The 12500-nt window shown below is 40.4% G+C and overlaps 1 protein-coding gene across 3 annotated transcripts in view; it reads left to right on the forward strand.

Annotated features, from left to right (window-relative positions):
- The window catches only part of LOC138013415 (deleted in malignant brain tumors 1 protein-like), a 38317-nt gene extending 28343 nt beyond the window's left edge, over nt 1-9974 (forward strand). Inside the window, exons 20-28 of one of the 3 annotated variants that reach the window (XM_068860488.1) lie at nt 635-673; nt 1235-1471; nt 2443-2535; nt 4508-4681; nt 5407-5529; nt 5903-6259; nt 6801-7029; nt 7680-7963; nt 8075-9974. In XM_068860488.1, the coding sequence (XP_068716589.1) occupies nt 635-673; nt 1235-1471; nt 2443-2535; nt 4508-4681; nt 5407-5529; nt 5903-6259; nt 6801-7029; nt 7680-7963; nt 8075-8337 (1799 nt within the window). In that variant the 3' untranslated portion in view covers nt 8338-9974. The remainder of the gene's footprint in view (nt 1-634; nt 674-1234; nt 1472-2442; nt 2536-4507; nt 4682-5406; nt 5530-5902; nt 6260-6800; nt 7030-7679; nt 7964-8074) is intronic. The other 2 variants (XM_068860487.1, XM_068860489.1) reach the window with 2 other exon arrangements.
- The last annotated feature ends 2526 nt before the right edge of the window (nt 9975-12500 follow it).

Below are 12500 nucleotides of genomic sequence, written 5' to 3' on the forward strand. Positions count from 1 at the left end.
TGTTGGAAACTGTTTTGAGCCACCTTAACATCGAAGGTCCTACAGAATATTAAAAAGAGAAAGAAGAACAAAAAAATACTAGAATCAGAATTATGATAATCCTTCAATTGCAAAATCGAATATCACGGATCTATTTTGCCCTAAAACTGTTTTGTAACATGATACCGATCGGACATGTTAATAGAGTCGGGTTGAACATAGCGTAGCCTTGAGCGCTTGGCACCTCTTCACCAGACTCCTTCCCGCCGGATCGCTTCTCTTCGCCACTCGCGCGTGTGACTCGAATGTGAGCCTGCTCGCAGGCTAGGGTAAACAACGCAAAATTAAGCCTTCGTTTTCAAGTAACACAATGATATCCATCGTGAACAACTCACATTGCTGCGCACGAGATGCTGCAAGATGGTTTAGTGCGTGCATTGTACCAAGAGACTATGGTCTAGTAGTCTCTTGTACCTGAAGTAAGTGAACAAAAGGGAATATAAATAGAATGCATGCTGTTGACAGCCTTCAACATAAATGTAATAGAAATTGTTTTGAAAACAAAAAGCGTTATATTTTGAATGCATAATTGCAGTTAATAGAAGATAGAATATAGCAGTAATGACATTTATTTTAATCTTATTCTATCAACTAGCTTCTTCCGCAGCAACAATGTCAATGGCGTCACTCTCCGGTAAGAATCAATTGCCTTATCAACTTATAGTTTTTTCGCGAAAATTTCAGAAAAAAAAACAGAGACACGAAACAAGCACACAAAATTAAAATGAATGATACTGAATAATCAGGTCAGCAAATTCATTGAAACATATGTTACTTTGTTTCAGTCATCCAAACTCTCTCAAAGTTTTAAATACATCTTTTTCTTTACCGGCTTCCTATACATGGACGTGACTTCTTCCTTCTAATACTGATATAGTTTCAATTTTGTCGATCCTAAAAAACGAAGCAAGTTGCTCAGTTATAACTGGAAAAAAGTAAGCCTGGATAGAGAGATCAGTCAAGCATGTACAGTCATTGTAGTCCTGGTATTCCACATGTTCAAATCAAAATACCTGCTACGTTCACTCAAAAAAAGTTAGATATATTTTGACATCAAATACTTAAGTTTTTTCCTTTCTCTTACACACGAGTGTAAAAAAAAATAATAAAAGAAAGCAAAGCAAAAACAACAAAAGGTTTAGTTAAAAGGCTGAGTTGTCTCATGATCAAATTACCGCTGTCTTTAATATTTCAGGATGGACGAAATACTCACAAGTTACTAGTTGGTGCACCTCCGCTGGAAGGTCCTACGTTTCCATATCCATGAGTATCATACAATGCCAAAGGTATTGTGAGGCTAGGCCAGGATGCAACGCTATTGAGTTCTGGGAAGGAGGAAGCCGCGATTGCTACGAATGCACAGACACGTCCAAGATAACCCCGTACACCTACTCATACACCTGGGGCTACCCTGTATATGTCTGGGTTAAGAGTAAGTTAACTGGAATCAGAGTTATACATATACATTTTTTACTAGAATTGCTACTAATCTTGTAATCTGATTGGCTATCGTTGCAGACAACGCTGCTCGCGTCAATGTGCCACGCAATACCTTTTTCAGCTCGCGCACTGAAAAAAAAAAAGAAGCATTTTCGCCTTGCACGTTGATATGCGCCATCACAGTAGTCAAAATTTGTGGACTCACTCGGCTGTGGCTCGTGAGTTCACAACATCTTCACCACTGTGTTGATGCATACTCGTTGTCGGTAAGAGTACAGATAACGGTAAAAGACATTCGACTTGCTAAATAGAAACGAGCGTTTTACTGAAAAATACAGTTCTGGTAAGGTTCATACGAAACAGCAATCGGGACTCGACTAGCACATCATCTTCCTTATCCTCGCTTGTGAGGATATTGATGACATCATTTCCCGCTTTTTCACCGTTGTTTGTACAAACAGTCAGTTTGTCTATATAAGACATGGAAACTTACACGGTGGCTTGAAGATATAAATTCCATTTCGTCGTATTTTAAAAATGATATTCTTTTTACAACTCGAAAATAAAATTCATATCTTCGCGCCGCCGTGTAATATCTTCTATTTAGTATATACCACACAAGTGAATAGTTCGCGCGCTCTGATTGGTTAACTCGGAAGTGATTAGCAAGTACTATTCACCTCCGAGCAGCCGGCGCGAGAGATTTTAAAATTTTCGACCGCTTGTCACGCATAAAATAACGTTTTGATGCACTAATAATTCAGCTTGTGTGGTATATACTAAAACAATTATTCAACTCAGTGTCGGTGAAAGTGATTTAACATCATCCCCCTTTAGCAGCAAATCCCGGCCTTTAAATTATTATGATTAGATTGCTTCCTATCGATTATAATATATTATATTTGATTTCAAATCTCTTGTTTTGCTTTATTCACGTATTTGTTGTTGTTGTTATTGTTTTAGATGGCTTCACTCCACTGCTACCTTTATCACTTTCTGTCCAAAGCACAGCAGCAATATATTCCCCTCTTAACTTGTTAACTTCTTCACCCACCGGTGAGTGTTTTTGACAAAGTTGAAATGTTTCTCTCCAGTGTACTGTGAAAGCCGTGAACAGACTATGTTATATTGCAATCTATTACTAACTGAATTGTGCTGTACCCAGTCCAATTACTATTACACATCATTTATTCGATGTTGTCTTGTACTGCCCAATAGATAGTAATATTATCTCACCAGTTAATTCGATTTAAGGTGGCTGAAAACAGTTTCCAGTACTTTTCAAGACTTAGAGTTTGATGGGTTATTACAACCACTCTATACTTGTTGACGCCAACATCATGGTATCAACAAACTGCCCAATCATTGGGGAACAAGTTGCTGTTAATTTTGTCGCTTAATAGGTTACCATAGCAATAATATGACCTGCTAAAGACACCCTTAATTTTAGCTTTAAGCGCTTCTAACTCAAAAACGAACTCCGTGACCCCCATTTTTCATTATCGAATCGTAATTAGCATGATAAGATGCACCTTTTCGCAAAGTTTAAAAAAATTCTGCGGAGGGGGTTTAGAGCCACCTTAACTTTTCGAAAATTTAAGGTGGCTCTGAACCCCCTTCGCAGAATTTTTTTAAACTTTGCAAAAAGTTGCATCTGATCATGCTAATTACAATTTGCCATTAAAAATGGGGGTCACCGAGTTCGTTTTTGAGTTATAAGCGCTTAAAGCTAAAATTAAGGGTGTCTTTAGCAGGTCATATTGTTGCTATGGTAACCTATTGTGTCACGAAAATAATACCAACGTGTTTACCAGCGATTGGGCAGTTTTTTGATAACACGATTGTAGCATCACTTGATAAAGAGTGGTAATTATGACCCGTCAATATCTACGTCTTGGAAAGTTCTGGAAACTGTTTTGAGCCACCTTAACATCGAAGCTCCTACAGAATATTAAAAAGAGAAAGAAGAACAAAAAAATACTAGAATCAGAATTATGATAATCATTTAATTGCAAAATCGAATATCACGGAATTATTTTGCCCTAAAACTGTTTTGTAACATGATACCGATCGGACATGTTAATAGAGTCGGGTTGAACATAGCGTAGCCGTGAGCGCTTGGCACCTCTTCACCAGACTCCTTCCCGCCGGATCGCTTCTCTTCGCCACTCGCGCGTGTGACTCGAATGTGAGCCTGCTCGCAGGCTAGGGTAAACAACGCAAAGTTAAGCCTTCGTTTTCAAGTAACACAATGATATCCATCGTGAACAACTCACATTGCTGCGCACGAGATGCCGCAAGATGGTTTAGTGCGTGCATTGTACCAAGAGACTATGGTCTAGTAGTCTCTTGTACTTGAAGTAAGTGAACAAAAGGGAATATAATAGAATGCATCCTGTTGACAGCCTTCAACATAAATGTAATAGAAATTGTTTTGAAAACAAAAAGCGTTATATTTTGAATGCATAATTGCAGTTAACTCTTATGTCAGTTCCGTAGCTCATTCGTATGTCCTGGACTTCTGATTTTGTACGACTTATATTGCATTGTTTTCAGAAAAGCTCTCTCGGGTGTCATCTATTACAACTCCTCCGATCCAAGCTTTCTCGCCAGCAAAGTATTCTTCTCCTTACTTACTGAAACCTTACCCCACAAGTGATTATTACCAGAACATTTTTTTGTTTATTGATGACATAATAAGGAGGGGTTTACCTCAAAAAAGTAAAATGAAAACAACACATGTAGTTACACTGAATAAAAGTTAGTGCGATGAGCATGATACACTGGTGATCCTTAACAGTGACCACTTTTTTGTTTCTCAACAGTCCTCAGCAGACCTTTTTATCAACAGTTCACATACACGATTCATTTACTGTTCTGTTACTTTCATGGGAACATATGACTGAAATCACAACTACCTTTGTCTTCGATGCGTGCTCAGTTAGTAGAGAATTGCACAGGTAATGCTGATGTCATTGGCTTAAATTTCGTTGAAGTCCAACAGTTTTCCTTCCATTTCTATTTACAGGCTCGGTGGACATCCAAGCATCAACTGCTATGGTAATTCCTACTGTTTCTCGGGTGCCATTTGTTTTGCGCCTTCCCGCTAACTGCCAGCACAACTGTGTGAACACATGGGGCAGTTATTACTGCACTTGTCGGCAGGGTTACAAGTTACAAGCAGACGGGACGACGTGTGAGGGTAAGTTAATGATACCAACAGCGTATGAAATAGACCTGCACAACGCTGATAATTGGCGTATTTTTCATGCGAATAGACGAAGGTGAAAGGCGTTAATATAGATGTGGGTTTCTACCCCAAGAAAATAAAGGTAGAATTAGGAACGTCATGTCCATATGCTTATTGCATGGAATGTGCAGATTAAACTTAAGGTCGAAATACAGAAGTAGATATCGAGCTAATTGTTCTTGCAAAAAGAGAAGGAAGCACCAAAAGTATTAAAGAAGTTCTAGAAATAGCAAGGGAAGATGTAATGAGAAAGATATGAAACGGATTAAGAATGACGAACTCAGTACAAGCCTAAGGTTCAGTATTCACGAGGAAGTTCTTTTAGAAGATTTCGATAACTGACAATTTCTTTCGCTTAGGATACATATCTGCTTTAAAAGCGTGAAGACAGAGGTGAAAACGAGCCTTCTCTTGCTTGAAATAGGGGAGGGGTGGGTTCGGAACCTTGTTCTGCTCACCAGGCCAATTGTACCTCTCCACCCGAATGGCCACTACAAATATAATGACAGATAGTTGCTTTTGAGAAAAAAAAACACCTTTTCAATTGCTTCGCTGTTATTCCTAAGTTCCTAAGTTTCGTTAAGCTTCATGCTTACTTCAACACACTTCTGTACTGAAAGATATTTCATAACTAACGAACGGTTGCGAAAGTCGTTTATATCTGTTGTTATTGTCAGATATCAATGAATGCAAAACCCAAAATGGCGGTTGCACCCACCAGTGTATCAACATTCCTGGGTCTCACTATTGCAAATGTCGCGATGGCACAACGATGAGTATTGATAACAAAACTTGCCATGGTAAGTTGGACCAAGTTCGTGCATTATTAATGTTTTCAGTTTGACTCTGGCCACGGTTACATACAGTTTATTGCGAAGGATACTCCAACTCATGTCAAAAGGCTTCAGAGTTTCACCTTTTTATTTTCTAGCCCTAGCGAAAATTGTTGTTCACTTTTCGATCTGTTTTGATCTGATGACTCTGTTTAACATTTTTCATTTTGCCAGCTAGGATGTTTCAAGACTGATTTGGTATAATACAGACTTGCCAGACTTCAGCAATACTTTGATGAAACCTGGAAGAGTTTAGTTGGAGAAAAAGAATATTCTTAAGTGCTGCATAGCAATGATGTCAACTGTGATAACTAGAACATATTGCTTCTTACTTTCGCAGAACCTGGAATCAATGTGAAGTGCACGGATAAAGCCATGTCCATCATCTTGGAGAGGAAATCTTTTCAAGGATTTGATCCCAGTAAATTGTCTCTCCTTTACCCGTCTTGCCGTGCCTCTTACAACGATACCCACATTACCCTGCGCACGAGCTTAAACGACTGCGGAACAACGCATAACGAGAGCGATGACGCAATCACGTTCTACAACAAAGTGCGAAGCCTCCAGTTTTCTCCTGGAAAGATCATTACCCGGAACCAAAACGTGTCAATTCCGTTCTATTGCAGTTTCGGACGAAAGGCAATAGTACGAAATCCAAGCTTCAAAACATGGAAGAACTATGTTGCTTCTTCTGAAGGTAACTTAAGCAATAAAATGTTTTCTCTTTCTTTCTAATGCTCCGGCAGTTAGAAGGACTGCAGAACCGCTCCAATAGAGGTGAAGTAAACAAACTACACCTGCGAAACATTGTAAAGATTGCTTATTTTAAATTTGCCCAAAGATGGAATTTCCATCATCAATAATTTCATTTTCCTTCTTTGACCGCTTTGCTTCTACGCACATGAGGAAACTTCGCTTTTTTGGATTCGCCATGAAAGTGGCATGATTTGATTTGACAATTATGCTTTCTGTCGTTACAGAAAAACTAATCCGGACAAATAAATGGCTGATTCAGTAAGTCGAATTGTTCGACGTAATGTTCGGTAGGTCAGTTGATCAGTTTTGGGGTTACATTCCGATACTACCGTCATATTCTTGTTAGTTGGTGAGAACAAGGTAATAGGGAAAGGATGGAGAAGATGGATAAGGGAGGTACAAGAAAGTACCAGGAGAAACCTAATCTCCTAAACCCGCAAGCGCAGAGAAGAATTCTCATGTGACTATCTTTTCATACACAGGTGGATATGGCAACTTTACCTTTACAATGGATATGTTCAAGACAAGTAACTATAATACCCCGTATAGGTATGATGATTATCCAGTCACAGTCAGTCTACAAGATCGTTTGTACCTTCAGATCGCAGTGAAGTCGCATCAATCGAACTTGGTTGTGTTTGTTGACACCTGCAAGGCGACGACATCTTCAGATCCGTACTCGGTTCCTCAGTATATCTTCATACAGAGAGGGTAAGTGTATTTGTAGACATAGTTTGCGTATGTTCTTAAACGTTGCAGCCTAGCTTCTAATCGGACCCTGAGTGACATTTGATCACTCGCACATGAATTATAGAACTATCGACCTCGTGCTCGAGAACCATGCACTGGACACATCGAGAACTGAGTACCATTTGTTCCGTGGTTTCTTCGTCTTAAGTTTGCTAGCTTTACTAATTTCAACACAAGAGTTCTGATATCGAGTTCACGGACTCAGACGTTCAGGGGTCTGGTCTAACCATACTGACCTCAAATAACAGATAGCTTAACATATTTCTTCAGCTGTTAGGTTGTGAAAGATGAGGACCTTTTTTAATAGCCTAACCTCTTACGTGTTGAAGTCGAGCATCTCACAGCTGAGAGTCCTGAGATACCTAGTAACCATGGTCATGCTACCAACGTGAAATGTTGTGCTAGCACCCTATGGTTATAATTGTGTTCCAATTAATATCTCATCAGAGATAAACATCTGATACAGTAGATAAAGTTATCCCTGACATGAAAGTTACCATAAAGGTTCTAGTTTCTCGTAACGTAACCTTTGTCCGTTTGTACGTGGAATAACCTCTCTCTCCTACTGATCTATACTAACTTATCTTATTGACACTCATCTTCGTTTGCAGATGTGGCTTGGATTCCACCTTGACTTATTCGTATTCCATCAATTCTAAGCAGCGCCTTAGCATTCAAGCTTTCCGTTTTATCCAGAATCATCCAGTGGTTCACTTCCACTGTGAAGTCCTAGCGTGCCACCGGAACACTGCGCGTTCACGCTGCCTTCAGGGATGCTCCCGCAGTCGAGGACGCAGGGACGAGGACCCTGGATCCCTGAGCACTCAAGTATACGAGATGTCTTCGGGACCAATCAAATTTCAAAAGACAAACCCAGGAAAATGGAGCAAGAACGGTGAGTACCGCAATTTGTAGGGACGATCCTCGTTGAAAGGTCGGGTATAATATTACTGCTGCACCACTTTTCGGGACCTTGATCAACTTAAGAGGTGTGTTGACCTTTCAGCTGCTGTCCAAACAAACATGGGTCTTGTCAAAGGAGTTGCAGCAGCCGGTGGAGTCCTGCTTCTTCTTGCCATCGCCCTGGCTGTTGCAGTTGTCCATGTAAAGAAGCGTTTCAAGGGTATTTTGGCAGACCGCAATAGAGTTTACGCCATGGAGCAGTTAAGCAAGTACGTTATAGAAGAGAAAGCCAACGATGGTTTTCCTGAGGATGATGACGTGAACGGGTCGGGAGAGCAGGGCCTCGACTTGCAGGCCTCTACTTAAAAGAAAAACCTTTTCCTATACAAGAGGTGTGGGGGAGAAGGCTGCGTGACCTGATCGTGCATAGCATTTTCTGACGTAGTGCTGTAGAATATGCTTTGTTTTGCTTTTATGTATAAATATATCACAAAATTGATCATCTTAGGTGGCGTCCACACTACTCTGGAGAAATTAGAAAACACAGCTACGGAGAGAACTACCGTCCACACTTATCTGTGGAGCTTTTCAAAACCGACGGCGGTTAGGACTACGGCCTAACCGCGTCCCTACTTTCGCTTGCTTCTAGCGCCCAAGAGATCGCGCGGCCCTTTTTTTTTTTTATTGCAGTTTTCTTTCGCGTCACACACGACAGACTAAGCGAAAGAGGGACTACTCGTAGTCCAGGCGGAGCCTCCCCGTATAGGCCATTATAGGGAGTACCCCCCCGCCCGGGATATTGAGCTGTCATCTCTAGCAATTCCCTGGTCCGATATCGGTACGTTCCAATATTTTTAATGTTAAAATTAACATTTTCAAACAGACCTTTTCAAGCTTTTGAAAATAGTGTAGCATTCGATGACGCACAGACAATACAGACCGGATGGCATTTGACCCTTTGACTTCTCAGTCTGCAGTCAACCATATTCTTGAGCTTAAGTGGTAACCGAGATTTCAGTTCTCCTCATGTTGTTGACAGTCATCAAGTGGCTGATTTGTAGGGATGTTCAGATCGGTTTATCATCGCCGCTCGGTTTCGCGCTCGCAGCTACGCCGCGCGCACTTGTTCTCCAACACATAAGCCTGCTTTCAGGCTAGTTTATATCTCAGTGGCCCTTGATGGGTTTACAAAATACGAAATCATTTGTAACCTTATAAGAACCACGGAAAGGATATAAAAGGTCTATAAAGTCCCGGGGGGTACTTGATCCATGTTTGGGTACAGGGGTGCCGCCGGGGGTTGGAATTCCTGACCCTATTTACGACAAAAATACTGTAAAAACTCTTTCCTGCGTAGGACAAAGAAACACAAAGAAATTAGTATACAAAAATTTGGTTTTATCAACGGAATTGATAATGTAAATTGGCCACCGTACAGAGATTCTAAAAGCTGACGTTTCGAGCGTTAGCCCTTCGTCAGAGCGAATCGAGGGATTATGAGTTGCGTGTAGTTTTATAGTAGAGTAGGAGCTACGCTATTGGTGGTAACATGGCAACGTGAAAAATAGGAATATATTAGTTAAATGAAAAGCGTTCGTTAATACCGTGAGGATTAAGGGTGCCGATTTGAAAGATGAATTTTTGTTCCAGATTCTTGCGGCTTTCCGTCGTACCTAGATGTAGGGAAAGGCCGCAGATAGCTATGTGTTTTTTGGAGTGGTCAGGCAGATTAAAATGGCGAGCGACTGGCTTAGATGCATCCTTGTCATTCTTCTCAACATCGCGAAGGTGTTCGCGGAATCGGTCACCTAGTCGTCTACCTGTCTCACCAATGTATAACTTATTGCATAACGTATAGGTTATGCAATAAATGACATTTGCGGAGGTACATGTGAAACGATCGGTAATCTTAACAGATCGCTTAGGTCCCGATATCTTGCTAGATATCTTGCCGATATCAAAGAAATTAGACCTACGGGTACTATCTATTCTGTCAATACGCGCTAGTATTTGTTCTGACCCTGTTTAGGACAGAGGCGAGTAAAATTGTATACCCCGTTCAGGACAGCGAGGCCAAAAAAACCATACCCTGTCCAGCGGCACGTCCCCGTATAGCCCAAATAAGAGAGTACCCTTCCCCCCCTCGGGTAAAGTCCAATACCAGAACCACGTCTCGAAACTTCCTTTTCTGCGGTTTATCAGTCCACTGTGTGTATAGGATTTCATGATATTGCTGACAGCTTGACAGCTCAACTTCATCGTCTTCATCTAAATCAAAGTTATTTACTGACTGCAGACGTTAGTTATGTTTGCCGAGCGAAATTTGCCGAAAGGGTTTCTACTCTTCATCTTTATGCAGTCCACTATGACTTTAGACTCCTTTGCCTATACCACACCGTGTTCACCTGCCACTTTGCCAAGCTAGCTATTCTGGACATATGTCTTTGTAATATGTACAAAGCCTACACCAAATGAGATGAGAGCGACTGCACGCTATGAACCCAGCTTGTTTTAATAGCCTTTAAAATTGACCAACAATTGCAAGTTCACCAACATGTTACATCTCTAGATTACTTAATCCACGAGTTTAGCCATGGGTTCCCTTTCATTGTACACCGAATTACATAGGGTGGCTTTTGGTTTTCTAGTTGGTCATATTTTATATAGAGGGTTGTGATCAGCTGCTACGAATGATCCGAAAAAAATGTCTATCACTATGAGTATCAGCATTTTGAGCCTTTCAAGTATATTAGGAGATGTGTTCATACATATTTATTTTATTTCATGAGCGAAAAGTAAGCGCTTTCATGGCAAAGTGAAGTCCAGATGTTGGAACACTTTGATCCACCTCCACAAAGTTGTGTGAAACGCTTCGACAAATAGCTCAGAAACGATGTACCCCACAGATCTAAGAATTGGAGAGGTGGTTTCTAACTTTGTTTCCAGCAACATTCCAAGTTATTGGCCTGTTTCATTGAACGTTTCGAATTTATTTTTTTGTTGCGTGAAAGTGAATATGATCTATTGCACATAAGTTTTTCAATGGTCGAGAAACAATCGATATGAAAGCTGTGGTGAATCAATTCCCACAATTCAGCCACCCCTATTCACATAACAGAACATTTTACTTCTTTTAATTTGCCAAGTACGAAACAAAACAAGTAAATGTTTCTGCAGCTACTTGCTCATTCATAACAACGCGGATAATGTACCAGTGAAAATAGTTTAATGTTTACAATCGTAAATTCAACAGGTGACATAGCTATAGGGGTAGTACGTCTTGGAACAGGTTGTTGGAATGGAAATGTCTATTTTTGCGAGATCTAGTATGTAGCGTGACATCAGATAAACTGGTTTCACGTGAAAGAAGCCAGCGAGACAAAGGCGGGTGAATCACTAGTGTAGCAACATAGACAACGTATGAAAAACTATTCTTGTAATTAATATACCTTTTTTAGGTAAGTGAAAACCGGTATCCAGCTGCAAAGTTTCCAAATTAACAGAGTTGTGCATAACGCGGCCGATGACCTCCAGCTCCAGGTAGCTAACATGCAGATCAAGAAAGTAGCAATTAATTGAAAGAAAAAAACGATATCGGCGGATGATGTTCGTACAAAGAACAGCTGCGGCAGAAAGAAATCAATAATTTTCGGCCATTTATAACATACCGTTGCTGGAAGTTCTGTACTTTCGATTTCGTCATGTTGTCAACAGGCAGGATTAGAGGAAATATCTTATTCATAACATTTTCAGAAGGCTGAATTCAGCATATTCACGTTTTAGCGTCATTTGCCATATCGTGGAAGATGCGCTTTCAATCAGTAATAATATAATAATAATGATACACTTATATAGCGCCTTCACTATGAATATTCGATGGCGCTGTTTACAACCGAGTCACACTGAAGCCCCAACGTAGAACCCATCATTTGGTTGCTGCACTGCACGTTATAAACTCCGATTTTCATGGAATTCTGTAAGACGTGAGGCTGTTTCAAGTCTCTCGATACCGGAAATCTTCTCCTCCGCGGCTGTGTTCATTTGTTATTGTTGCAGTTGTTTTTTCACAGAGGGAGGTCAAATGTATTGCTCAGAGGGCTGTAGTACATTGCTTTTTACCCAATGAAATCAGCGCCTCGTAATTCTATTGTCTTTTTGCTGCACAGAAAACTAAATTATACCCAGATTATGGCTCTGTTTTTTCTGGCCATCGTGGTCAACCTCACGAAATAGAGTAAAATCTATAAGTGTCAATCTACATTACTTTGTGGCGGTGAAAGCGTTAATGGAGACATTTCTTTTGAGCGAACCTAGATGTTGTTAATTTTCCTGATTATTAATATGTAGATTACATCGGATAGTCTGTGTGTGTTGATTTCACTGATAGCCTCTTTCTTCTCTTGTAAGCTATTCACGCAATTTTTTTATTTTCGCTCCCCTTTTCTTTTAAACTAGACCCTCCGTGAGGGTACACTGGGTTGCCTGTGGTACGTGCAGCGTTCAAGGCAATTTTTTTCAAGTTGGGGGGT

This window comes from Montipora foliosa, chromosome 8 (assembly GCF_036669935.1).
Source record: "Montipora foliosa isolate CH-2021 chromosome 8, ASM3666993v2, whole genome shotgun sequence".
Classification (NCBI taxonomy): Eukaryota; Metazoa; Cnidaria; class Anthozoa; order Scleractinia; family Acroporidae; genus Montipora; species Montipora foliosa.